General features: G+C 45.4%; 1 protein-coding gene across 2 annotated transcripts in view; it reads right to left on the minus strand.

Moving 5' to 3' along the window:
* The window catches only part of EGFR (epidermal growth factor receptor), a 202,452-nt gene that overhangs the window by 63,315 nt on the left and 112,193 nt on the right, over positions 1–26,944 (minus strand). For both annotated transcript variants that reach the window (XM_058296580.2, XM_058296579.2), the window contains exons 2-4: positions 8,519–8,670; positions 7,301–7,484; positions 3,709–3,843 (exon numbers count right to left, since the gene is read on the minus strand). In XM_058296580.2, the coding sequence (XP_058152563.1) occupies positions 3,709–3,843; positions 7,301–7,484; positions 8,519–8,670 (471 nt within the window). The remainder of the gene's footprint in view (positions 1–3,708; positions 3,844–7,300; positions 7,485–8,518; positions 8,671–26,944) is intronic.

A 26,944-nucleotide genomic window follows, 5' to 3' on the forward strand; every position in this document is an offset into this window, starting at 1 on the left:
GAGGTTCCTCTCCTCCATTGTTAGGTCTTTCCCAGGATCATGCATTACCTTTAATTACCATTGTCTCTTTAGATGATCTCTTTTTTTTTAATTGTGAGAACATAGGAACAATATAAACTTTCGCACCTCAACCACTCCCAAGCACACCATTTGGTGGGAATAATCACATTCACCATGTGGAGGTATCCTCACCACCTTCCATTACTTAAATTTTACCATTTCCCACACAGAAACAGTAAGCCCATTTTGCATTAAGTTTCCATAACCACTGCCTCCCACACCTGGCAATCTGCATCTTAATTTCTGTCTCTGAATCTGCATAATTTCTGATATTTTCTTTGTAGTTACCATGGGACTTTCACATCCTAAATTTGTAACAATCACGTTTGTTTTGATACCAACTTAACCCACTGGTACACACAAACTATGTTCCTATACCCTTTTGTCCCCTACCTTTATGTAGTCCTTGTCCTTGTCCTATAAAATTACATGTTTATATGCTACAGTCCTAAAACCACTGGCTTTTCATTACATTTTACGCATTTGCCCTTTAGACCCTGTAGGAAGTAAAAAGTGGAGTTACAAACCAAAAATACAATAGTACAGGCATTTATATTTACCCTGTCATTACTCTCAGAGGAGATCTTCATTTATTCATTTGGCTTCTATCTATTGTCAATTGTTCTTCCCATTCAACCTGCAGAACTCTCTTTAGCATCTCTTGTAGGGACAGTTTAGTGGTGATGAATTCCCTCAGCTTCTGTTCTATGGGATTACCTTAATCCCTCCCTCATTTTTGAAAAACAGTTTGTCAGATACAGAATTCTTGGGTGGCAGTTTTTTGCTTTCAGCACTTTGAATGTCATCCCCCTGCCTTCTTGCCTCCATGGTCTGATGAAAAATCGGCACTTAATCTAATTAAGGGTCCCTTATACATTACACATTGCTTCTCTCTTGCAGCTCTCAGAAATCTCTCATCTTTGACAACTGACAGTTTGATTATAATAAGCTGTGGCATGGGTCCATTTGAGTTTATCCTGTTTAGAGTTTGCTGAGCATCTTGGATGTGCATCTTCATGATTTTTCATTAAATTTGGAAAAATTTTGGCCATTATTTCTTTGAATATTCTCTCTGTTCCTTTCTCTCTTTCTCCTACTTCTGGGACGCCCACCATACATATATGGGTTCTGCTTCTCAGATTGGATGATTTCAATAGTCTTATTGTCATATTCACTGATTCTTTCTTCGGCTAGCTCCAATCTGCTGCTGAACTCTGGTCTAGTTTGCTAAAAGCTGCCATAAACAATAAACCAGAAATGGGTTGGCTTTTACAATGGGGATTTATTGTCTTACAAGCTTGCAGTTCTAAGGCTGAGAAAAATGTCCAAGTCAGGATGTCAGGCAATGTTCTCTCCCTGAGGACGGGCTGCCAGGGATTTTGGACTCCTCCGTCACAGAGAAGGGACTTGGCAGTGTCTGCTGGTCTCTGCCTCCTCCTTCAGGCTCCACTGCTTTCAGCTTCTGGTTGCTCCATCTGTAGCTTTGTTTCTCAGCTTCGTCTCTGAGCTCCTGTGTCTCTTTTCTCTTTGTGTTAATCCTGTTTATAAAGGACTCCAGTAAAAGGACTAAGACCCACCCTGGGTCACGTCTTAGTGAAGTAACCTAACTAAAGGCCTTTAACTGAAATACTCTAATCAAAGGGTCCCATCTACAGTAGGTTTACTCCCTTGGATTGGATATGATCTTTCCTGTGGTCCATAAGAGCCTCAAACTACCACAGACCCCTTCAAAAAGTTTTAATTTCTGTTACTTCAGCTTTGTTTGGTTCCTTTTTGTAATTTCTATCTCTCTATTGATATTCTTTTTCTGTTCATTTATCATTTTCCCAACTTCCTTGATTTCATTGTCCTTGTTTTCCTTTATCTCTTTGAGCACACTGAAGACCATTTTTAAAAACATCTTTGTCTGGAATCTTCCAGTCTTGTTCTCTTCATTGATGGCATCTAATGCTTTAATCTGCTCCCTTGCCTGACCCATTGCCTCCCATTTCTTTGTATGCTTCATAACCATTCGTTGAAATGGTTAATCTGTTGTTGCTGGAATTTAGGCTCTGAGGGTTCTGTTCCTTAATTGCGTATCCAGTTAGTGTTAGGACAAACCTTCCTTGAATGCCAGGAGCTTAGAAGAAAAAAGAAAAAAACAAACAGGAAACATTTTTCTCATTCTTTGCAGATTGTCTTCTGCATACAGAGAGCTTAGAGATCACCTCTCAGCCAAAGCCCTGGGACCTCCCTGATGCTTTCTGGACATGCATATTGAGTGTGTGATCCTAGGAATTTCCCATTTAATAAGAATGTCCCCTCTTTCCTAGGAGAAAGTTTCCTCTCTGTCTGGGCACTGCACAATATGCACAAGATATTGTGGCACATTGTGAAACTTTCTCAATCTCTGTTCCTTGTTGACAAAACATGTATTATCTCATGGGCTTTTAAAAATTAAATGATATATGCTACTCAGAAGCACTATGCGGCTGTAGAACATTACGCAGGGGAGTGGGATTTCTCTTTTCTACAAGGCAGTGGTTGACTTCTAACCTTACCACTACTCAGGGAAGTAAGAAGAAATATACAGGTGTCAGGTGGACAGTGATTTTATATTTTCTAAATATGACTAACCTCACATCCCTAAGTCTTTTAAAAAAAAAATCCTCAATAGTTTGGTCACTTTGATTTTTCCCTCACAGTACTTCCAGAACCATGTCTTGAATAATGTATTCTTCCTACATTCATTTGAAAAGTTACTTCTTCATGGAGTTTGGATTAGTTAGGCTACTCTGCTTGTCTACTCTTAAACCAGTGCTATCCCATATAGTTTATATCTGTGTAATATTTGAATACCGTTATTGCATGAGCCTGCCCATTGTTCCTCCATTTCAACATTTTTTGGCAAATCCTTCCTATGGTTGTGGTGGTACTGAGTGCTGTAGATGAGCCGTTTTGGCATTGCCTGATCTGATTCACAGCAAACCCATATTCGCCTGAAAGCCTTTCAAGTGAGCGTCAAATTTTTTTTCTATAAACACGCACCGTTTAACCTCCTCATCGTCCATCGGATAGCTGAGGAAATGCTAACCTTTACCTTACAGATGACACAAAATCTTGCATTTGAAAATAAAGTTTTCAGTTTCTTGCAGACTCAGTAGGTGCCAAGCGGAGCATGTGGTGGAATAAGACAGTGGGACTCGAGTGGACCATTCCGAAGCTCCATTACAGCTCCAAGTTCTTCGAGAACAAAAACCAAACAGGCACCTGTGGCATAGGTGCAGGGAAAGCGAGAAGCAGGACGTGGTGACTAGCTTTCACTTTAAAGGGTCGTAAGGCCTGGGCCCTCTGGGGGCTTGACGGCAGGTAACACACGCAGGACACTCTGCCCATCTTCACAGACAGGGTGGGAAAAGCCCCTGGGCCCAGGACTGGCAGGCTGGGACTGCCCTGGCCTGCGAACACCAGATTCTTCTCCAGGGCCGCCAGCAAAGCACGCGAACCTCCACCTCTCTCTCAGTAAATACTCTTCCAGTGGGCAGACAGATTATTTACAACTTGCTTGTGTTTTAGATTAATGTGTCTTGGACAAGACGCTGAACGTGCCTCTTTCACCTCGCTCCACCAAGGGAGCTGGAGGCAGGGAGAAGGCTGGGGAATACTTACAACTGGCCAGCTTATTCTGAAAGTCTGTGGACATATTGCTTAGAAAATCCCGGTAGACAATGTCGCGCCACTCGACGGTCTCCACGTTGCAGAGAAGAGGGTTGTTGTTGAATCTCACGGCACCCAGCAGGATTTCTGCACGAGAGAGGAACCACAGCAAGGAAAGCGGATAGCCAGAACTTCCTTGAACTATTTAATAGTTCTCTAAACTATTGTGACATGTGAACACATTTCTTGATTTTTCATTTTTTGCTGAAACGATGCCAGTGTTTAAAGGGCGGTCCCCGGTTACCCCGTAAGTGCTTTGAAGGGGGCAGATGAGAAATCTGCTGATGTCAGTGCCACGGGGAAGTTAGGATGTGCCTTGAATGGAGCCTTGAACATTAATTAGAATTTGGAAATTCAACAGGGAGGGGAGAGCTGTGGGCACAGCATAAATGCTGGCGTAGAAGGAAGGGAATGGATGGTGTAGCAGTCTGATATAATTATGAATTCCAAAAATAGATCCTGGATTATGTTTGTAATCTGGTCTGTACTTGGACATGACTGACTTGTGATTAGGGCTTTGATTGGGCCGTGTCATTAGGGTGTTGAGTCCCCATCCTTTCGTGGGTGGGCACTCACAGATAAGAGGCAAGGCAAAGGACAGAGCTGAGGGTTTTGATGTTGGAGTTTTGATGTTGGAGTTTGATGCTGAAGCCTTAAGCTGGAGCCCCGGGAAGTAAGCTCACAGGGGAAAGAGAAGCCAGCCCCAAGAAGACAGGAACCCTGAATCCAGAGAGAAGCAAGACCCTGGAAGAGAGGAACCCAGGAAGCCTGAACCCTAGCAGATGTCGGTGGCCATCTTGCTCCAACACATGAAAACAGACTTTGGTGAGGGAAGTAACTTATGCTTTATGGCCTGGTATCTGTAAGCTCCTACCCCCAATAAATACCCTTTATAAAAACCAACCAATTTCTGGCATTTTGCATCAGCACCCCTCCCTTTGGCTGACTAATACAGACGGTAAGTTGGTGCTTCGGGGAGGCTGACCCGGCTGGACTGCAGTGATGCCGTGGGGTGGCAGGTGGGCAGGGCAGGCAGGCAGGAGGCAAGCAGGAGCGCGCAGGGATGGATGCCAGGGGCCTTCGGAGGGTCTTCACTGGACCAGGGTGGTGAGCTTGCTCGTATGGAGTGGAGTCAGCAGGGACGGGGCTGGCCCAGAGCGGTGGAGGGAAATCAAAGGGCACGGAAGACTCCACCATGATTTCACAGACAGAGCTGCTAGGACGTGAGAAAGCCAGGGGTGGCCAGGAGCCAGGCCTGGGAAGGAGGGAACCGGCACATTTACCGAACATCCTGCACGGACAAACCATTTGAGCAAGGGCTGTGGGGTCTACAAAGACGATTCAGACTTTTGCTTACACAAGGTGGGGGAAGGGAGGGGTCAGATACCACCAAGTACACAAAGAAGGTCATATGTGCACACGGCAGGACAGCAGGACAGCAGGACGAGACATGGGCGCCTGCCGGGCCAGGTGCTGGGCTAACTGATTTACAGGCATTGTCTCGGCTGATTGGCATAATAGTCCAATGACAGTCTGCACTTTACATATGAGAAAACCAATCCTGGATCCAGTCAATAATGCCCAGAATCCCACAGGCAGGGCCTGTGTGCACCATCTGTGTACAGATGGAGAGAACGAGCCATCACAGAACGCTGACAGGTGCATATTTTAGAGAAATAAAACGGCGAGGGCACTGCAGGCCGACAGAAGGCCAGGGGACAAGTTTGCTCAGGGGATGGTGGGAAATGAAGGAAAAGTGAGAGCAAGGCTGGGAGAGCAGGAAGGGCCAAACTGCGGCGCTTTGGATGCCCGATGGAGAAGGCAATGCGAAGCGAGAGTGACCCAGGGCACCGAGTGAAAGCACAGCTATAGGGAGCCGGTGACCAGCGGGTGAAGTGCTGGCGAGCAGTCAGAACCGCAAGCACAGACCAAGAGGGGTGTCAGAGGCTGCTCCGAAACCTGCAGAACAGACCAGCTGCCACGAGATTTTGGGAGGTCTTCAGAACACCTACAATTCACGACGGTGAGAAGGTACAGCACGTGGCAAAGGGGAAGGAGAACTCAGCGGCCGCTGCCCCAGCAGCCTAGCAGAGGCGGCCAGTGGTCATTTCGACTCTCAACATTGAAGGCAGGCCTCCCCTGTGACAGACACTGGCTTATTAATGCTGATACCACCTGTCGAATAATCTGGATGTCCCCAGCCCCAGTCCTGGTTAAACAATAGAACAGGAGTGAAATAGCTCCTAGGTGGTTTGCCCGTAGTAATTCCCTTAATGTTCTCTACGGCGCTAGGACATACAATACACCATTATTATCTCTGTTTTTGAAGACGAGCAACCTGAGGCCAGAGAGGTGAAATCGCCCGCTCCAGGGATGTGTGGCTATAAGTGAGGGAGGCAGGGCTGGTGGAAGCCAGCCTGTCTGGCTCCGGGACCCTCGCTCTGTAACCGCAGCTGCCTCTCCTTATGACACTTAGTAGACCATCACCCCAACGCCTGCATAACACAAAGAGCATCCGCGTAGACTTGCCAGCGTGTGTGTGCGTGCCCGCGGGAGGCTAAGCGGTGCTGGGAATTCGCAGGGAAGCTTCGTGGAAAGGCAGGACTACGGCGCCCAGTGAGGAGCGCCCGCTAGCCCTGGTCCCGTCTTTGGAGGGACGCTCAGACCTCAGCATCGCCACCCTGCGGGCGGTGCCCCCTCCAGACGCGCAGCGCCTCGGCCGTGCGCCCCCTGCTCCTTCACCCTCAGCCCTCGCCTGGTCCGAGGGCCGGTGGGGAGGGCCATCCCTGGCCTTTCTGCCACTCCATTTCTAGCGTGGGACCGTGCCACCTCTTCTTTGGCTGTAAAACAGCGGAGTCTAACGTCTGCCCTGGAACTGAAGCTAATTAATAACTCGACACCGAGCACGACCAGAGCAAGCGCACAATTGTTAGTTTCTTCTTTCAATCAACTCCCCCACATCTTCTATACTATCATACCAAACTGTCATCTTCCACAGTTTCCTTTCACAAGGACACTTACCAGGGTCTGACTAATAAGAATTCACATTTCTCCTCTAAGACCTTCACTCCCAGTCCTTGGCTTAAACCTGAGCCTCCTACTCTTGAAACCTTCTCAAATGTGGGTTGGTTTTACATGTATGCCCCTTACCCCCGAGTTCCAGGTAATAAGCTTGGCAGTTTGTTTTCACCCCACACACGAAAACTCTCCGTTCCATACCAGGCCATCTGGTCACTCTCTCTTTTCCCCAGAGTCTTTCCCATTCTTACTAGCTCTCTGGCTGTTTCTCGGTTGGCGGAAGGGCTGGAACCTGGCTTCAGCCTTGCGATCCCACCGTATCACCTACAGCGTAGGCACTTCCACCGGCTTGTACCTGCACGTGGTGCACGCCCAGTGCCCGTGTATTTGCTGACTGAGTCTTCTCCGAGGTGGGATTAAGAAGAGTGGCAAGTTTGCAGGAAGGAAAAAGGGTGCCGTGCCCCGTCAGCCTCTCTCTGCGCGCGCACCGCTCCCCCCCCAGAAGGCCATCGAAGGACGTCCTCACCCTGAAGGTTTCGCATGGGCAGGTCCCTCAGCCCGGTTTTATTGGCACCGTAGTTGGACAAGACCGCCAGGGCGTAGGTGTTTTCATAGAGCACGTTTCCTCGGATGATCTGCAAGTTTTCCAGAGGGATCCTCTCCACCGTGTTGAGGGCGATGAGCACATACCCAGCCACCTCCTGGATGGTCTGAGGAGAGGCAATGGGAGCAGGTTAGTTCTCTTCTGAGGAATGAGAGGGCTCGAGGGCTCCGGGGAGCCGGGACACCTAATGTGAGCCTCCACTACTGCAGAGGCTGCAGATGGCAACGATGGAGGAAATGGGAGGCAGCGGGGTTTCCGGCAGTTCCTGAACTTCGCCTCCCCAACCTGCTGCTGTTCATAAAGACCCACTGCATTATTTAGAGATGCCATGACTCTCGCTTACATGGTGCTCAACACCCTCAGTTGAAAATGGAGCAATTTTATTAATGATCTTTTGAAAGAAGGTACGGGAGATTGAACCCAGGACTTTGTACATAGGAAGCAGGTACTCAACCACTGAGCTACATATGTCCCCCGAGGAGAGCTGGTTTTTTCATTGGTCTGTTTGTTTTGGTTTTTAGGAGGTACTGGAGATGGAACTTGGAACCTCGTATGTGGCAAGCAGGTGCTCAACCACTGAGCCACGTCCACTCCCTGTTAATGATTTTTATTGTCTTGCATGCTTTCTTATTTCAAAAAAGCAGAAGCCCAGAAGAAGGTCAAGCAAATCTGAAGTTCAACTACCACCAAACTCTGAAGCCTTCCGAGTTGGCTCCTACTGGCACACTACAGACTACTGTTAGATACTCTGTGGCTTTGTGAACTGTTCGTTAAGCTCTTGGTAGCTTGAAGCCAGGCACCGTGGGGTATTCACACCACAGAAACGGGCAGATGCTGAAGGCCAGGACTTGTTTCTCAAAGCACCCGCTCTGCAGCCCACTAGCCTGCAGCAGTGCTTGCGGGACTGCTGCCCTGAGGATCCCAGTGCCAGGCTAGCCTGTGTCTCTGACACCTTTTCCAGAGCTAACCTGGCACCTGCTGGGAGAATGGCCTTCTCATGAAACTCATCTCTAGTTTCCTAGAACTCGTAACTGCCATGGCAGGAGCACGTACACTTGAAGTTAAGTCTGTGGAGGCCTTTGTCCACTTATATTGACTCCTCCCTGCTTTGGGTAGGACAGTCAAACTCATTGAACTAACCTTTAAGAAGGAAAGGTCATAATTCCTTTGCACATAGGTAAGTTCCAAATTCCCAAGCACCACTTCGCAGTTATTGAACATCCTCTGGAGGCTCAGGAAGTGGTCTTCCAAAGTGCCCAGCTGCGTGAGCTTGTTACTTGTGCCTTGGCAAACTGGAAGAAAGCAAAAACACACACATGAAATGCTGACTAAAGTAGAAAAATAAAAATAAGCAGTATTCATAGACTTCAATAACTTAGCCAGCTTTAGTAATCAAAAGGACCTTCAAGGCAAAACATGGTAAAAGATGTTTATTGTACATTTATACAGGTGCACTTCATAACAAGGGATAGTGCATTCCTGACATACATGGAGTTATATCAAAATACACAAACATGTTAAAAATTTAAGGAGGGATTGATGAAAATTCTGTGAAAGCCATAAGAGATGCTAAATCTAAGAGTTCTAGTAGATGAAAAATAAATGGCATGGGGCACCCAAGGAATATAATTGCAAGGATAAGTTAATAACTATATAATGAACTTCCCAACAAGACAGCATGTCACGTCATCATGAGTCCAAAGAACAATTACAAACCTAACAGACACTAGGGGATATTTTCCGACCACAACAGTGTTCAACCTGAAATTAATGACGAAAGTGTGCATTAAAAAACCCCTCCTGGCTGGAAATGAAAAATATTCTTCTAAACAACGAATGCACTGAAGAATAAGTCAAAGGTCTAATTATGGAATATGGAGGAAATTGCCAAAACTTTACAAATACTCTGCTAGTGATACTCCAACGTTGTCTGGCCACAGTCCATGGTAATCTGCCCCACACAGGTTTTGGTACTAGTTATCATCAGCTGCCAGCACATAGCCCGGGTCCTCTTAAATCCCTCATAATCAATATTTCAAATTTAGCCCAAAAAATGTCTTAGGTGACTCACTCTGGACTATAGAGAGGCACTGGGAGGGTCTACATTTAAAAGCAGTGGAGAGGATTGGATTAAAGTGGTATTTACAGACCTCGCTCTTTGAAACACGTTTAGGCAAGTACAATAACACAAAGAAGGCTGGGGCTTTTGAAGTCAGAGCTTGTTAAAAGACAGAGGGTACTTTCAGCCAGAAGTATCATGAGGGTGGAGAAATAATGGCCTCTGGCCCTGGGTTAGAGTCAGCAGTGGCGGGAGCGTCTTCCTGGACTGCTCAGGACGTCTGTGGTCGCAGTAATCAGCCGCACAACACAAGAACAAGACCAAGTCCGTAAGCTGGGACTTTTCAGAACCTCTATCTAGAGAGACGTCTCTATTTTACAGGCTTCTCCATTCCTTCCTCATGGGAACAGTTCCAAAGAGCACCAACTAACTCTGCTCTTGGATGGTGGTGCCAGAGAGACGAAGCCAATACCAGGCACGGTGTAATCACCCCAAAGCATTTACACAAACGTCGAATAGGAAGCAATCTTCACACGCTCTCACTCTGGGGATTTCCCTCTTTTTCCCTCCTAGCATCATATTCAAATTCGGTGGCCGGGAGAACGCTCACACACAACGTGGGCAGTTGATAAGCTGGAGTTCCTGTTCACTTGCTCTTGGGTTGAACGATTCCCTAATTCTTCTAACCATGCCTTCAGACTGACCCAGGGATCTGTGGCCACCTTTGCCCTGCGGCTTGGTATGCTTTGACTGCAGCCTCAACTTACAACAGTTGTGCGCAGGTGGCGGCCCGACGTGCGTACGAGGCTGTACCAACTCCCCAATTCCAAGGCCCTTAAAGACGCTGTCAAAAAAATGAGGCACAAGTTTTTTGTCTTAGATTTATTTAATTTATTTATCCCCTCCCCTTACCCCCATTGTTTGTGGTGCCTGTCTGCTCTGTGTCCATTTACTGTGCACTCTTTAAGTCTGCTCGTTTTCTCTTTAGGAGGCACTGGCAACCCAACCCAGGACCTCCCTTGTGGAAGAGAGGCACTCAATCACCTGATTCATCTCAGCTCCATGGTCTGTTGTGTCCCTCATTGTCTTTCCTCTTTGTACCTCTTTTGTTGCGTCATCTCGTTGTGTCAGCTTGCTGCACCTGCCCACCATGCCAGCTCACCTTCTCCAGGGGGCCCCGGGACCTGAACCCAGGATCTCCCATGTGGTAGGCTGAAGCCCAATTGCTTGAGCCACGTCCGCTTCCCCAGGCACAAAGTTTTGACAACGACATGCGACCTTTCAGACAGCACACCTTCACACTAGAGCTGCTCTCCTGGCTCACAGCCTTCCTCTCCCTCGAACTTGCAGTCTAACGGATAGAGGACTGTCTAAGCAGCCAGAGCATGGGGTATGCGACACCTGCCAGAGTGTGCGTGGTCAGAGGAGGTTTCAGCAACCTCCTTAATACACAGAGAGATGAAAGAAATGGAGTTGCTCACATTTAAAACATTCGAGGACATCAGCGCTTAAGTTTCTCTCAGCTGAACCAAGGATCTTTATTTTTAAATCAATGATGTGGTAACTTTTGCCAGTAAAATAAAACATGGCATTTGAGCATAGTTTGTAAGAGTACAGAAAAAAACATTTAAATGGTTTCACTTGTGTTTCCATCCATTCATTCAAAAGGTATAAATGAGCCCCTCAGGCATTCATTTGAAGGATACTTACCACGAACCCTCTTGTCTACAACTGGCATGTATTACTTTTCTATTTAGGATAAAGATACTCTAATTGAAGGATAAAACTGACATTATATATGATGGATGTGAATGTTAATGGATAAGACATTTGGGGAAGCAAATAGATAACTTGTGTACACAAATAAAGATGCTCAAATTCTAGGTCATAATGATTCTACTTTGGAAACCCTATTTTGTGGAAATAGCCTAAATATAGAAAATGTTGTTCATTACCTAATTTTTAAAGAATGGCAAAAAGTCACAAAACCCAAAATGCCCAACTGCCCAACATGTCTGTTTTTCAGATTAAGAATGCAATTGACACATTATTTGGCTCAGTACAAGGCGAGTCCATCTTGAATCCTACCCCAGGATTAGTTACTAAAGTATTAACAGAAATCCTTCTGAGGCTGCAGCTTCTGAGCCTTGAGCTGTGTCTTGCCATCGCTCCAGAAGTAGGTGGCATTTATGATGAAAATCAGGGTGACTTGGGCTAGCTTTCTTGATTAAACCAAGTATGATCTAGGTCCCACCTTTACACCAAATAGCTCACATTACAAATATAAAGCAATAATAAAATTTCCATGCAAGATTACCTATATGAGTAAAATCACTCGAAAATTACCCCCGAGCTTTTCCATTAAACCAGGAGACAGTTTTTCTTGAGTTACTTCCTCCTTATGTGACCATGAACTACTTTCTTTTCTTTTCTTTTTAAAAAAATTTATTTCTCTCCCCTTCCCCCAGACCCCCATTGTCTGCTCTCTGTATCCATTCGCTGTGTGTTCTTCCGTGCCCACCTGTATTCTTGTCAGCAGCACCCAGAATCTATGTCTCATTTTGTTGTGTCATCTTGCTGTGCCAGCTCTTGGTGTGCAGCACCACTCCTGGGCAGGCTGCACTTTTTTAGTGTGGGGCAGCTCTCCTTACAGGGCACACTCCTTGCTTGTGGGGCTCCCCTATGTGGGGGACACCCCTGCGTGGCACAGCACTCCTTGCGCGCATCAGCACTGCTCGTGGGCCAGCTCATCACATGGGTCAGGAGGCCCTGCGTTTGAACCTTGGACCTCCCATGTGGTAGGCAGACATCCTATCCATTGAGCCACGTCCGCTCCCCTGAACTACTCTCTTAATCTCTCTGCACCACACCTTCCTCAAATATAAAGATGAGGAAAATAATATTGACCTCCCAGAATTGTTTTGAAGATGGAATGACCTTCTTTTGTTAAGATGAAGTGCTGAGAAACATGACAGATAGCAAAAAAGCATCCAGATAGATATCAGGGAGTGGGACAGGCAGCCGTAGTGCATTTTATTACAAAAGCTTACAAATGTATAGAAGAGCTGAAAGAATCAGTGAACATCTTAATAACATCTTTATATCCACCACATTAGCATTTGGCTACATTCGCTTTATTACATATCTGTCTATCTATCTAGCCATCTTGTTTTTTTGACAGATTTTAAAATAAGGTGGCGCTATCATTACACAATACCCTGTCTGCAGTTCAATATTAGTTTACAGGGTTTTTTTTTGGGTGACCTGTACAGACAATGTACTGGTCCATCTTAAGTGAAGCATTTGATGAGTTTCAACAAATACATGCACCTGTGTAATCTAACCCCCTCATGATGTATGCAGAAAACTACCGTCACCCGGAGAGGCCCCTCCGGCCTTCGCCAGCAGATCCCTGGCCCCATACAGAGGAGGAAACCAGTGTTCTCATTTTCTTTCACTATATCTTAGCTTTGCCCATTTTAGAACTTCATATAAATGAAATATGCAGTGTCACTCTTTTGTGTAAGGCTGATTTGACAGCATAACATTGTTGAGTTTTATCCATGTCATTTTGTGTTATGCTTAGCCCCTTTTATATCTGTTTTGGTAGACAGTTTTCTTAGACCAATTATAGGTCTACAGAAAAACTATGCAGAAAGTACAGTTTCCACCTCCCCTCCCACCCCTGCAACACACACAGTTTTCCCTATTATTAGCATTTTGCATTAGTGTGCAACATTTGTTACAACTGATGAACCAATATTATTATAATCATAGTAACTAAAATCCATGGTTTATCTCAGGATTCACTCTTTATGTTGTACAGTTCTACCTTTTTTGATTGTTTTTATTGTGGTAACATAGGCAACAAAACTGCTCCCATTTTGACACCTTTCGAGCCTCCGGGTCGGCACTGTCGTTTAGACTCACGATGTTGTGCCCCTGGCCGTTTGCACGTGGCTTTTAAGGAGTGATGAGGGCAGGCATGCTTGGACAGGGCCGTGTATCATCTCTGGACCGCTAGGGCTGACCCGAGGTGCACCTCAGGAAAACCCCCACCTCGTCTTAACTGAGAATAAAGGCATCGGCCTCCTTCACATCTTCAAAGGCCCCTGGTTTTTTTGGGGTAAGTGTATCCCTCGCTCTGTCCGCAAGCCCGGGCAAATCTGTGCTACTGATTAAGATGCCACATTAAAACAAGCTTCTCCAGATTCGCTCAGATCCACTTAGACACTCTTGAAATTACCCAAGTAGATTTCTAGTTGTTTTAATTTGTTGTTTTCTCAAGTAGATGTCAACTGCTGCCAACGTTTCTGCCCCCGGCCTCCTAAGGTGCTTTTCTCCTGTCCTTGCCCCGTCTTCCACACAGCCCCCTGTGTGAATCCATCCCACCAGGTGCCTTGGTTTGGACCACAGAGAAGCTGCCCCGTACGAGGAGAATAAGGAATAAACTCCTTTCCGCATGAGTCAGGCTCCGCCCCCTCGCAGCCCCTCGACCCTGGGTTTCTCCAGAGGGGCTCGGCTCTTACTTCGGCTGTTCTGTTCCCTTGGAAGGTTCTTGTCCCCGCCCAGCTCTCACGCGTCGACCTCCTTTTGACCACGGGGGCTCCAACTCAAAGTCTTTGAAAAGCCTGTGCTGCACCGCCTAGCTTAAGTTTTTACCATCATTACGTCTGGTCACATTATCCTGCTTTCTTTCCTTCCTGCCATGTATCGCTCCCTGAAATTATTTGTTTATGCAGCTACTATCTACCTCTCCCCGCCAGAATGTAAGCTCCATAAAAGGAATTTTGGATATTTTGTTCAGCCCTGGCTTTCCGATCCTGTCCAGTATATATAGATGTGTGTGTGTATACATATATATAGTTGGACTGTCTGAGTGCTGTGATGCACACATGCATGTAGCTGCATTTATATTGTAGTTGTGAAAGCCCGAGTTTCTGTGAACAAAGTATTGGATTCCTTGACTTGGAATTCTTAGCCTTTCTAGTTTCCATGCGTCTGACAGGAGGAGAGTCCACGCCACCTCCTGCGTAGTTACTGTGAAATCTTTCTATCCTAGGTAACACATTTCATTAAGCTTTTAAGGGCCAGAGGAAGCTGTTTTCAGACTTTTATGCTGAAAAAGAGCTAAGGAAGTGTCAAATAAGATGGCATTTACTGAGTGGATTTAAAAAAAACATAAAGAAAAGATACCCAAGAGTTGGCCAGAGGTTTCTTCACAGCAGGCTTTATAGTTTGTTTTGCTTTACTGAAATTAGATGGTGGCGGTCATTTCAAAACACATCCGCGTGCAGATGATGAGCTCAACTCTGCTAAAACGCACCGGAATAAAGCAGGGAGACAATTCACCCCGTCAGCACGCATGCTCACTTGTGAAGAGTGAGACTGCAGGGGCTTTTCATTCTTTTTCCTTTCTAGTCTCTGCCTTTTTCAAGTGTTCTACAGTGACCATGTGCAGTGACTTGAAAAGTGGCCCCAGAGGCGTGGCCGGGCCGATTCTGGCGCCGAGGAATGTGCCCTCATCTGGGGGGAGAAACTCAGCGGTGCAATTAATTCCAGGACCTTGATCTGAGATCATCCTGGGGCGACCGGGTGGGTCCCCCGGACAGTGACGGGTGTCTTTGTAAGAGTCAGGCAGGAGGAAATTAGGCACAGAGCGGACGTGAGGACGGAGCCCGATGGCGCGAGCCACAAGCCAAGAACGTGGAGGAGGGCCGGCAGCCGCCGAAGCCCGGTAGAGGCCGGGCTTCTCCTCAGAGCCTGCAGGAGATACCAGTCCTCCCGTCTTCCCGCCTCCAGAGGGAGAACGATTTTCTGTTGTTTTAAGTCACTAAATGTGTGCTAATTTTTTTACGTTAGCCCAAGGAAACCAATACACCATGTATTACTTTATTTTTCAAAAAATTACTTGAGAAATTTATAAAACTTTTGGCCTTGTTGGACAAGGCCAAAGGTGGAGGTCTTAATAAAACATGTTATTCTTTAAAAATGGAGAATTGATAAGGTAGAGCATCATTCATGGTAAATGACTTTGTGAATGTGCTTTAACATTGGAAATAATGAATGGGCAACAAAATTCTACACACAGAAAGTGTTCCAGGAGCAAGAAAGCTGTTCTTCACTAACTTTCTTGTTGCTCAGAATAGTTGTATCTGGCGGCTGTTGGAAAACATGTACTACACAGAAGTACTTTTATCTTAAGAGGTGACGGAGTTGAAGAGTCCCTGAATAACTTTTTTTTTTTCTTTCCTGATCTATCAGGACATTTATCTGGTTTTGGGGAATGGAGAATAAATTTATCCCACAGAAATTATGTTTTAAATTTTTATTACAGTACAGCCTACGAGATTTATTTCACCCACACAAGAGTTTGTAATCATAGCAAAGAAGAAAATCTATGGTTGCGAGTCATAATGAAGATAATAGGGAAAACAGGAAAAGTAAATACAAAGTAGCATCTAATCTGCCTTGTGGGTCTGTGGGTTGAATCAAACTTTCTGTAGAATGGGAAAAGTCTCATTATAGTTGTGAAGGAGATTTTCTGCATTTTCTAAAACTTTGTGTTTTTATCAGTGGTTTCTTATTTCATCATACTTGGTTTCCTAGCCAATAAATAGTTATTGATTGGTAGGTATGAGAAGATTCTTGTCTATTGAATTCAAATCTCCATTGCAACTTGGAAACGGACATGTGATACTCAAAAAATCCTCTAAAATATTTGATAATTGGCCATGGGCAGGATAATATAGCTATACCGACTAAAGTGGTTAAGCTTTAGTATGTCCAACATAGCTGCAAACTACAGTAACTCTAATTGTTAACAAGCAGAAGATTTAAAAAATAACCTAGCTTTTCTTTTTGAGCTGTGCAAAATAACACTGAAACTGGTCAATTTCCTATGATTTTCCTCCTACCCATTAAAATAATCCCAAACCAAATTTATGACTTCAAAAAAATATATAAAGTACGGTTAGGATACATTTCCTTCTTGTCCCACATGCTAGGGAGTTAGCCGATGTTTCGGAATCCCGGGGGGATGGATTCTAGGAGAGACTGGGGATATGTTTCCATGACATCATGGAGCATCATTCTATCAGCATGTAGTTTGTGACAGCATCATTCCAGAATGTTCTCCAGCCAGTTACCTGGGTCTCAGTGCACTTGCTGGTGAAAACAGGACCAGCCCCAAGCATTTCAAAGTGTGCTTGTGAGTAGGAATGAGACTGTGGCACAGAAGTGCTTCCTAAATCACAAATCTCTCTGTAAACACCAATTGCTGGACACTGAGGCTTTATATAGGACTATTCACAGGTGGTTTTTTATAAAAACAGACTCAGTAGAATCGATGGGTTGTATTGAAGTTACAGATGCTTTACAATTATTATAGGATGTTGCCAAAGAATGCTTCTAACAATGGAAATTAATAATCTTAAATCCTGGGGCAATCCACTCCAATTTTTTTTTATGCCCAGTAGCATGGCTAGTAAATCAGAAATGAATGTGACCCATCATTGAACTATTATAAACAGATTTGGGCTAAAATACCTTTTAGTCTTTCAAGCTAATAAATACCTATTGAGAATCTACCACGTGCCCGGCAATGAACTTTGCGTTGGAAGCCAGTTTCTCTGATAGTCTGTATTTTAAACCCATGGTCAGCGTATATTGAACAGATACGCATGGATGGAGGAAAGCAGATTATTTAGATGGAACGAGACCATACGTGGCTAGAGAGTCCCTTGACTGAACACTGAGTGCTGAGCAGGGCACACTGAATGCAGAAAGGACAGACTGACAGATTTGGTGTAACATCCTTCTCTGTGTAAACATAAACAGTGACGAATGTGGAGTGCCTGGTTTCCCTCCCAAGAGATATCCTCTCCGGCCAGGGTTCTGTTTTTCTAATCTCTTAGGCGGGGACTACTGCTTACTCATTTTCATGGGCTCCCTCTTCCATATAGACATACTTGTGAAGTGAATAATGCCACTTCCCTTCCAAAAGTCTGACAGCCAAACCACCACACTCAGCCCTCGCGGCAGCTTGGCGCTTCTGACCTATTTCTTGAGCGCTCCGTTGCTTTCCTCAGAGTCACCAGCGAAGGGCAGTGCAGAGTCAGGAATTACATTCGTACCTGAATCTGCCCTTCAGCTTTCAAAGCCATTCCTGGGGGTACGGGCAGGCACTGCTTCAAGAAGGCAATGGCCCAAATCTGCATGTTCCCTGGATGTGGGGGGGCGCGAGGAGCCCCCTGGAAGCGTGTCCATCTGATGAGCTGGCTGCCACCACGCACAGCGAGGGCACTGGAAAGAACGGGCGGATGAGTGAGGGCGCTGACGAAGGGAATGGCTCTCAGGGAGGGCTAGTGCAGCGAAGGACCGAGGAGAGCACGGGGGAGACACGAAATTCCAAAATGGGGGGGGTACCCAAGACCCCCGCTGGGAAATCTGCCTCACACCCTGACCAAAGTTTGACTGCAGGAAAGCCAGCTCTGTCTGCCGGCAAGACGGCGCTGCCCACCACCCTTCAGGCCGCCTTCTCCTCGCTCTCCGTGCAGCGCCGCGCCAGCGAGCAAGCAAGAGTGTGCACGTGTAAGAGGCGCTGGCTCTCGGCATGCCGTTGGCAACTTGTCCTCAGCAGAGTCCGCTTGGGCAGGTGAAGCTTTTCTCTTCCCGGTCACGCCCTCACCGTCAATGTTGTCCCAGGAAGGAGGGGTGGGGTTAGGGGAGGCACGTGGGCAAGGTTTTACTCCGCCGAGCAGTCCCCACTCGGCGCACGTACCTTCTCCGTCCTCCTCTTCAGACCACATGACTCAGTCCCCACGGCCAAAGGCTGAGTAACACCCCCGTCGTCTTTGGACTGTCTCCTTGCTGGCTGGGCTGTCTCTCCAGATGGAGCAGCAGCGTCGTGAGGTGGCATGCACAGGCTCAGTTGTCACTGCGGCCGCCCGTCACCGAGTCCCCTCCACGCCTGCCGTTCATCCCGTCCTGCCTTTCTTCCCTCCTTCCTTCCTTCATTCAACTCAACGTATTTATTAAACTAGTCTGAAGACAGCTGCCAGAGATGAATCAGAAGCCCTCACTGCCACGAAGGAGTAGATTAGCCCTCTGGGGAGATGCTTAGTCATGAAACAATCATCGGACCTCCCAAACCAGGCAGTGCAGACGTGCTACATGAACACAGGGCAGAGAGAGGAGCCGCCGAGTCACTCACCTGGAAGTGGGGAACAAGACTCCTCACTACTGAGCAGATGGAAACACCCTGCTTTATGGTCAGATTGGAATACTAAATTGCTCACAGGGCCAAGTGTTGGGACCGGTGTTTTCACCGTACGTGGTCCCACGGGCTACGACACTGAAGAAGTAAGGCATTTCTTTTTTCTCCTCCTGAGTCTCCTCCTCTGGATCACTGCCCATTTTTGAATTTGGGGGTACAGTGATCCATTCTTGCTTGTTTATAGTTCTCTATAAGAATCACTTCTCCATCCATTCTTTTTTTATGGAGAAACAACTCTGGAAATAATTTTTAACTCAAAAGGAAGAAGATTTCCACTCTGCAAGGAGGAGTAAGTGCCTTTCTCTGCAGTGACTCCACTGGGGTTCTCTGCGGCAGTGCCAGTCAGTCCCCGCCTGCCCCGCCCTTTCCCAGAACCCAAGAGAGATTAAATGTTCTTTAAACATTTTTCTCCCATTTTTATTCATGTTTAAAAAAAAAACTCCTCTGAGAGACCATTGTGTTTTAAGGTCCTGTCTATGAATAAGCACACATTAAGATATGAGCTTTAGAAAACAAACAAACACAAACAATTCCTTCCCCCTCGCAAAAGAGAAAACAAAAGCAAACAAGAACAGAACTGAACAAAGGAGCAAACTGTTCAGAGACCAAGAGAGGGCCACTTCACACCAGAAGGGCCACTTCACACCAGAGTGTCTTCTTCTGAACACCGAGAGTGCTGTCCTCCGGGCCCTCTCTCCTCTCCGCCTCCCGCAGCTCTCCACCACCGCAAGGCCCTGTCTTGATTCCTTAGCCACGGCCTAAGCGGTCACCATCCTGCCCAGCTCCTGTGGGCGACTGCTGCCTGAAGCTGCTCCTCCAGAGCCACGCGAAAGTCCAGATGGCGATGGTGGAGGTCAGGCCATATCGGACTTTTGGGTGCCTTTCACCAGGTTAGCAGGATCTAGGGCAGATCTGGAATCTTCCCCTGAGGATCACACGTGGAACCACAGATACGGAATGGAGCAGGACAGTAAAGGAAGCACATGCTGGGAAAGCAGAAGGAAGCTCAGTTTCTACACCTGGGGAACTTGGAAAAGAAACAGATTTGGGAGACAGGGCTGGGGTGCGTGTGGACGAATCAAAGCCGACGTGGCAGACATTTCATGTGGACGAATCAAAGCCGACGTGGCAGACATTTCCAAGCTGCTTCTCAAGTCTGAGCTTGCACTGTGCTGCTTCAGGCTTGCATGTCTGCTTTTTCTTTCTGTGCGGTAGCCATCTTATCTTGTTTTATTTCTGGGAACGCCTGAGAAGTAATTGCTGGCACGATCGCAACAATGAACAGCCTCTTGCTGGTTTTTTTTTCCCCCCCAAATTACAGAAACATGTCAGGTCCTCAGCAGAAAGTGTCTGAACCAATCCTTTATGTTCATGTCATCAAGTTTTTGAAAGGTAAAAAAAGAACAAAGAAAGTGGAGAGCTAAACCACCAAGTATTTGACAACAGAACAATAAGCAATCCAGCATTTATCGTACAGCTCACTGGAGTCATGAGCCTCTGATGGGAATCCCGGGCTCCCCACGACTGGGGTAACTCCTCATTTCATTCAGGCTTCTTTGTTCTTTGCCCACAAAACAGGGGCTTATGGCAATTGGAGAGCGTCCCTGGTCAAAGCACCTGACACACAGTGGGCCCTTGACAAACAAGACGGTAGAGTTTCCAGCCTGGACTCAACCTGAATTGCGTCCCAGCAGACTCACGGCTTCCTTCCTTCCACGCACTCTCGGAGCTGACCCTTCTGACCTTCTGCTCGCACTGTCCGTGTGTGGCCTGGCTCGGAGCCAGGGGCGCCGGCCGCCGGGGGAGGGGCAGCGGATGCTGCCCGCGGCCAGCTGGCCCACCCTGCCTTGGTCAAAGGGACAAGGCTGTGCCTTGACAGGAAGGCATCTGGACCCTGCTCTGGCCAGAGAGCCCCCGCCGGGCACACAAAGCTGAGGAAGCCACACCTCCTGTGTGTCTTTTAGAAAAATCCCCTCAAGGGAAATCTCAGAGCAGAACATTTTCTACTGTTGTTGTCTTTATTTAGCAGTGGTTTTGTAAGCACAGTTGGACCTGTGTGCACACATGTTTTTACTTAATACTTGTTTTAAAATGAACAATCATTCCCTCACTCCTGCTTAATTTAAATATCTCTTTCAAATTTCAAATGGGCAAGGGGAAGCAGCAGTGCAAAGAGCACAGTTTGGAAGGTAGACTTTGTCCAACCCGGAGGCCTGAGGCCTTCTCTTTCCCTGGTTAGCACCAGAGACTATAATATAAGCTCATTTCCCGGGTTCGTGACTAGGAAAGACTGACTCAAACGTCACCAACAACAATCAAGTAAATTCAGGAGAATCCCAAAGTCAAGTTTCTGCCACAGGAGAATCTTAATTTTGACACAGGAAACTGTTGCAATTGAGTAGTATTATTATTTCTAGAACATATTAGTCCTTCCATGAGGAGAACTATAATCTAAAGTCAACAGTTCTCATATAAAACCGTGTGAGAGAAGACAGTCCTCCAGTCTGAAAAAAGAAATAAGTGGGTAATGCCAGGCAGAGCTGGCTTTTCACTGCTGCAGGTCTAAGTCAAGAAAACAGCGTCTGAAAAATCCTTTCTGATGTTCCAGAGCATGGGTTGGCACGCTCTTTCTGAAAAGGGCCAGATAGTAAATAGTCTCAGCTTCTCAAGTCATGTGTTCACTGAGCTCCTGCTCAGCTCTGTGTTACAGTGTGGAAACAGTCATAGATAATGCATAAATGAATAGGCATGGCCGGGCTCCAATAAAACTCTATTTGCAAAAATGGGCGCAGGCTGGATTTGACCCTTGGGCCATAGTTTGCTGAACTCTGTCTTAGAGGACGGTCCACGAGGTTAGGAAGTAAAAGACGTCAATCCCTTTATCCTGGGCCTTTTGGGAGATTAACCCGATTAAAGTGATTCATTGCCACCCCTCCCCCCAGGTCAAACTCCAAATGGGAATTTTTTAGGGTTCAGATTTTCCTATTTTATCATCAGTTAAATAGAAGAGTTGAAGCAAGATACAAGATATTCAAAACCGACAGGGAAATGCTGGTGTTTCAGATTGTTGTGTGTGTAAGAGGATGTTGTGGTTTTGTGCTAGGCATCGTTCACTTTTAGAGTAGGATATCCAGCCCAGTCCTACACTATATCAAGAAATCCTGCCCCTTCCATACTTTTTACAAATGGATGTCAAATTCTGCTTAACCATTTTGAATAAGAGATTTTATTTTATTAAATTTTGTGATGTAGACCCTCTTTGCACTTATAATTCTATTACATAATTATTCCTTTCATTGATCTGAAATTGGCCTCTGGCTTAACACAGATGCAACTTATTTCTCTTTCACGTTCAGGCTCTGCCAATACTTGAAGACAACACTTGTTTCTTACCACTTTTCCCACTCCAGTGCCCCTCGCTGGTACTCTCAGGAATTCTAGGTGAGGGGCCCCCTTCACAGTGCCTCCTCCTGAAAGCTTACCCAATCCAGCACCTCCTCCTGACCTCAGTAGCCCTTTGGTTGTGTCCTGTGTACTTGCACTTATACACTTCACCATGCTTGGCTGGCAAAGGCATTCCGCTGTTTCATAGTACATTTTGTCTCCTTAAAAAACAATTATCTGAGAAAAGCAGCAACCATTTTTGTTTCCTTTGCCTTCCTTTTCGTTTATTCCATTGAGAGATTTGGCCAGTAACACAAGATCCATAATATGATCAATTACTGAAATAGCTGCATTAATATCATATGTAAATTTTTCCAATGACTTGATTCATTTTTAAAAAATTCAATAACTACTATAGCAGTTGAGCAATGAGAATGGAATCTCTGCTATATCTATTAATAGTAGGCTGATGGTAAATTCCTCTCAAGCTTGGATGAGGAAGTATTTTTCCTTGCTTGAGTCTCTCCTAGGTTTTAGTTTCTCCTATCACATCCTACTAACCTAATAGAATCAGGTTTGCTACTGTTTGCAGGTATAAAATTCTGTTGTCGAAAGCCCATTTTCTGGTTGAATGTATCTGAGACCAGACTGATGTGGTCCAAAAATGTGGATATATAGAATACATATGTCTGTGCTCCAAAAATGTAGATATATAGAATAATAGATAAGAAAACATGTTGTTATTTTTTAAATTATTAATTACCATGCAAGAGAATGCAGCATATTTCACATCTTTTTTAAAAATGCTACCTTCAACTTTCCCCTTATGAGTTTGACTTTTGCTCATGGGAAACATTTTGTTATTCTTTGGTAAGCTTTCTGAAGCAGCCTTCTCAACTGAGTGCAATGACCAAGGGTGAGATTGCTCCACCACAACAATACTTCTAGGCCAAAGACTACTTTAAGTGGATTTTATCAAAGGAACAATTTGAATTCTCTTTTCCTTGGGGACAATTACAGACTAACCAGGAGTCTCATATCCTGCTTTTGATCATCAGAAGTATCTTTCAAAATGTAGGCCCTTCTAAGGGAGGTGACAAGGCATTCACGAAGATGCTCTACAATAAAAGAACCTTCATCCAGGCACTGGGCAGACTCCTGGTAATTAAGTGGAAAGAAGATGAGCTGGTGGTAGGGCTGGAGCCAAGTCCCTGGGCTTTTGAAAACCACTGCCAACGAAAGCTGCTTTCCCCCATGGTAGCTTTGAGTACCAAATCCAGGCTCAACAATTCATTCTGGGAGATGAGAAACCTCTTTATCTGTTCCTGTGCCAGGTCCTTCGGCTGTCCCATTCAATCTGACAGAACATGTTGATGGAGATAAAGCCAGGCCTGGCAACCCAGGGCCCTGCATGTTCCTGCAAGCCAGCATGCATGAGATCTGTTTCTGATGGCCTCTTAGCTGGTGGAGGGGCTGGTTGCAGTGGGCACGTTTCTGTAAGTCTACACTCTGCCATCGAAGGCAGCTCTTGCTTAAAAGCTGATGGCCTGCTTATGGAGGCCAGCTACAGAGAGGTGACAACTCCAAGAGCACGCTCTAGGACTTAACTGAATTCACGCCTAAGCTGTTTATTCTGGCACATTGCCAAGTCACTACAAGAGGGGGGGTGGCAGAAGGAGCACCTCCCAAGGGGTTGCATGAGTGCCTTCTGGTGAACTCCTTTCTATGTTGCTGACTGGTCATTCACATCAGATTTTTTTCCCTTGAAGCTGAAAAAGTTTTCTACACAAGCATTTCTTTGTTAGTGTAATGAGCTTTCACAATCATTTGTGCTTTTAGTTTGGGAACTGCAGATGTTGTGTGGGTGGAGGCAAGGGTGAGAGAGTGGGAAGGAGAGGAAGAAGAAGTAAGGATGGAGGTGCAGCCCCCTCTGGAAATGTGCTAACACTTCTCTTCACGGAAAAAGCACAGTGAGGTTCGGGATTCCTAAAACATACAAACTGCTTGTGAAACAACTTGCCAAAGCCATGGCTGTTTGGTTTGGGGGAAGTTAGACCAGAGCTTCTCCCACTCCCTGTCCTGTGATGAGGCCCAGATCTTTGTGACAGGAATTTCTGGGATTGTAATTTTAGGCATAGCAGAACCCTGCCATTCGCCAAATGAGGCTCTATTTGCAAAAGAATTGCAAAATCAAAAATGTTACATAACCATTAGGATGGAAGTCAATGTGCCAAGGGGAAGAACGACTCATTAACTAGACACTAAGTGAATTTTCTCGGGGGGAATGTTCTCACCATTAGAAATACACTTGCACTCCCCCTCCCCCCAAGTATATTCACGTATGATTTAATGTTGATTTTGTGATTAAATGGGGGTGTTTGGGTTTTGCTGAATGTTTCCGACTCTTTAATAGTATGATTCCCACATATAATACATTACATGCTCCAAATTGCACAATAGTTTTCATTTAAAGAATGTTTCATTCATTTCTGTACAAGTAAAATAACATTTGTAAAGTGACTTATGGTTTCCAACTCACTTGCAAATTGTATAAATTTTCTCACTCATGTCTACCTAATACTTAAGAATAAACAAATCAACCAATCATCAATCCCAGTAGAGTCAAAGCCCCTTGTGTATACGTTGGACTTCTATGAGAGTAGTTGAACAGCGCCAGCTTGGGAGACATTTCTCTCGCTCATTCATTCCTTCACTCCTTCATTGATTCAGCAAATGTTTACTGAACACTTCATTAGCTGGGGTTGTAAAGAACACTGTGGTTGGCTACCAAGGCAGAATATTCTTGTGTTCCCACAAGAAATTCACTTCAGTTATCTGTAAAATAAGAACAGTGCCTTCCTCATGGAGATGTCCTAAGGGTTAGATTGTGATATGTGCCAATCATCTGGCACATCTGGCTCATGTGCGTGATCGTTATCATTTTAGTATTCCTATCTGCAAGACAACATGCTGCATCCTGACGTCTGGCGCCTGCCTGCTTGGAGCTTACATTCCAGTGGGGAAGACAGATGTCAAACAATGTCCCCTATGATGGTTGTTGAATTGCATCTGTCATCATTGGTGGCAGGCTGCTGTGAGCACAGGAATCTGATCCAGTCTGGGGGCCAGGGTAGGACGCCTTGAGGAAGCGGCAGTTCAGGTGAGCCTATAAGGATGAGAGAAGCCTGCCCAGCTGTGGGACTCATGGGGCTTTTGAGGCAGGAAGAACTGAAAAAGCTCTGTGGCAAGAAAGAATTCTACTGGAGAAGCTGAGCAAGCAAGGTGAATTTTATTTGAAATGCAATGAGAAGTTACTGGCAGTTTTTAAGCAAGAGAAGAACAGACTCAGATTTGTCTTTTAAAAATGCTTCGCTGCTTTGTGGGAAAAGGTCTTAGACAGCACCCAGAAGTGGGCGTGTCTCTAAAGGAGCAGCATAAGGCTCCCTTGTGGGGGTGAGAGGCTCTGTGCCTTGCCTGATCAATGCCGATATCCTGGTTGGGATGTGGCAAGATGTTACCATTGGCGGAAGTGGGTAAGGGAAAGGGTACACAACGAGGAAAGGTTGAAAGCTTTCCCTTTGAGAATGGCAACAAGACAAAGATGCCTACTGTTATCCTTGTACTAGGTATTCAGCATTGTACTAGATGTTCTAGCTAGAGCAATTCGACAAGAAAAAAGGGCATCCAAAGAAGAAAAGAGGAAGTAAAACTCTTAACTATTCTAATATGACATAATTCTATATTTAGAAAATTCTGAAATATCTATGATAAAACTACTTGAACTAATAAACAATTTAGCAAAGTGGCAGGATACAAGAGTAACATGCAAAAACCATTAATGTTTATGCACATTAGTATTGAACAACATGAGGAAGAAATCAAGGGAAAAAATCCCTTTAACATAGCAATAAAAAGACTCAGATACCTAGGAATCAACTCAACCAAAGTTGTACTGGACCTATATTCAGGAAACTACAACAGTGCTAACAGAAATCAAAGACGACCTGAACAAATTGAAAGACATTCCATGTTCATGGGTTGAAAGACTAAATATTGTAAAGATGTTAATCCTACCTAAACTGACTCACAGATTCAATGCAATACCAATCAAAATTCCAACAGCCAACTTTACAGAAATAGAATTTGGAAGGGAAAGTGACCTGAATGACCAAAACATCCTAAAAAAGAAGAGTGATGTGGGAGGACTCTCACTGCCTGACTTTGAAACATTTACAAACCTACAGCGGTCAAAACAGCTTGATATTGACATAAAGAAAGACATATCGACCAGTGGAAGAGAACTGAGAGTCCAGAAATAGACCCCACTTCTATGGTCAACTAGTTTTTGATAAACCTACCAAGTCCATGTTAATGGGACAAAATAGTCTTTTCAAGAAATGATGCTTTGAGAACTGGATATCCATAACCAAAAAGAACGAAAGAGGTCCCCTATTTCACTCCCTGTACAAGAAAAACTCAAAATGGATCACAGACCTAAATATAAAAGCCAGGACCATAAAATTACTAGAAGAAAATGTAGAGAGACATCTGAAAGACCTTGTAGTAGGTGGTGGTTTCTTGGGCCTTACACCCAAAGCACGAGGAACAAAAGAAAAAATAAGATAAGTGGGACTTCCTTAAAATTAACCACTTTTGCACCTCATAGGTCTTTGTCAAAAGGGTGAAAAGGCAGCGACTCAAAGGGAGAAAATATTTGGAAATCACATATCCCATAAGCATCTAATATGCATGATATATAAAGAAATACTGCAAGTCAACTATAAAATGACAAACAACCCAACTCAAAAATGGGCAAAAGCCTTGAATAGACATTTGCCCAAAGAAG

This window comes from Dasypus novemcinctus, chromosome 5, assembly GCF_030445035.2.
Source record: "Dasypus novemcinctus isolate mDasNov1 chromosome 5, mDasNov1.1.hap2, whole genome shotgun sequence".
NCBI classification, from domain to species: domain Eukaryota; kingdom Metazoa; phylum Chordata; class Mammalia; order Cingulata; family Dasypodidae; genus Dasypus; species Dasypus novemcinctus.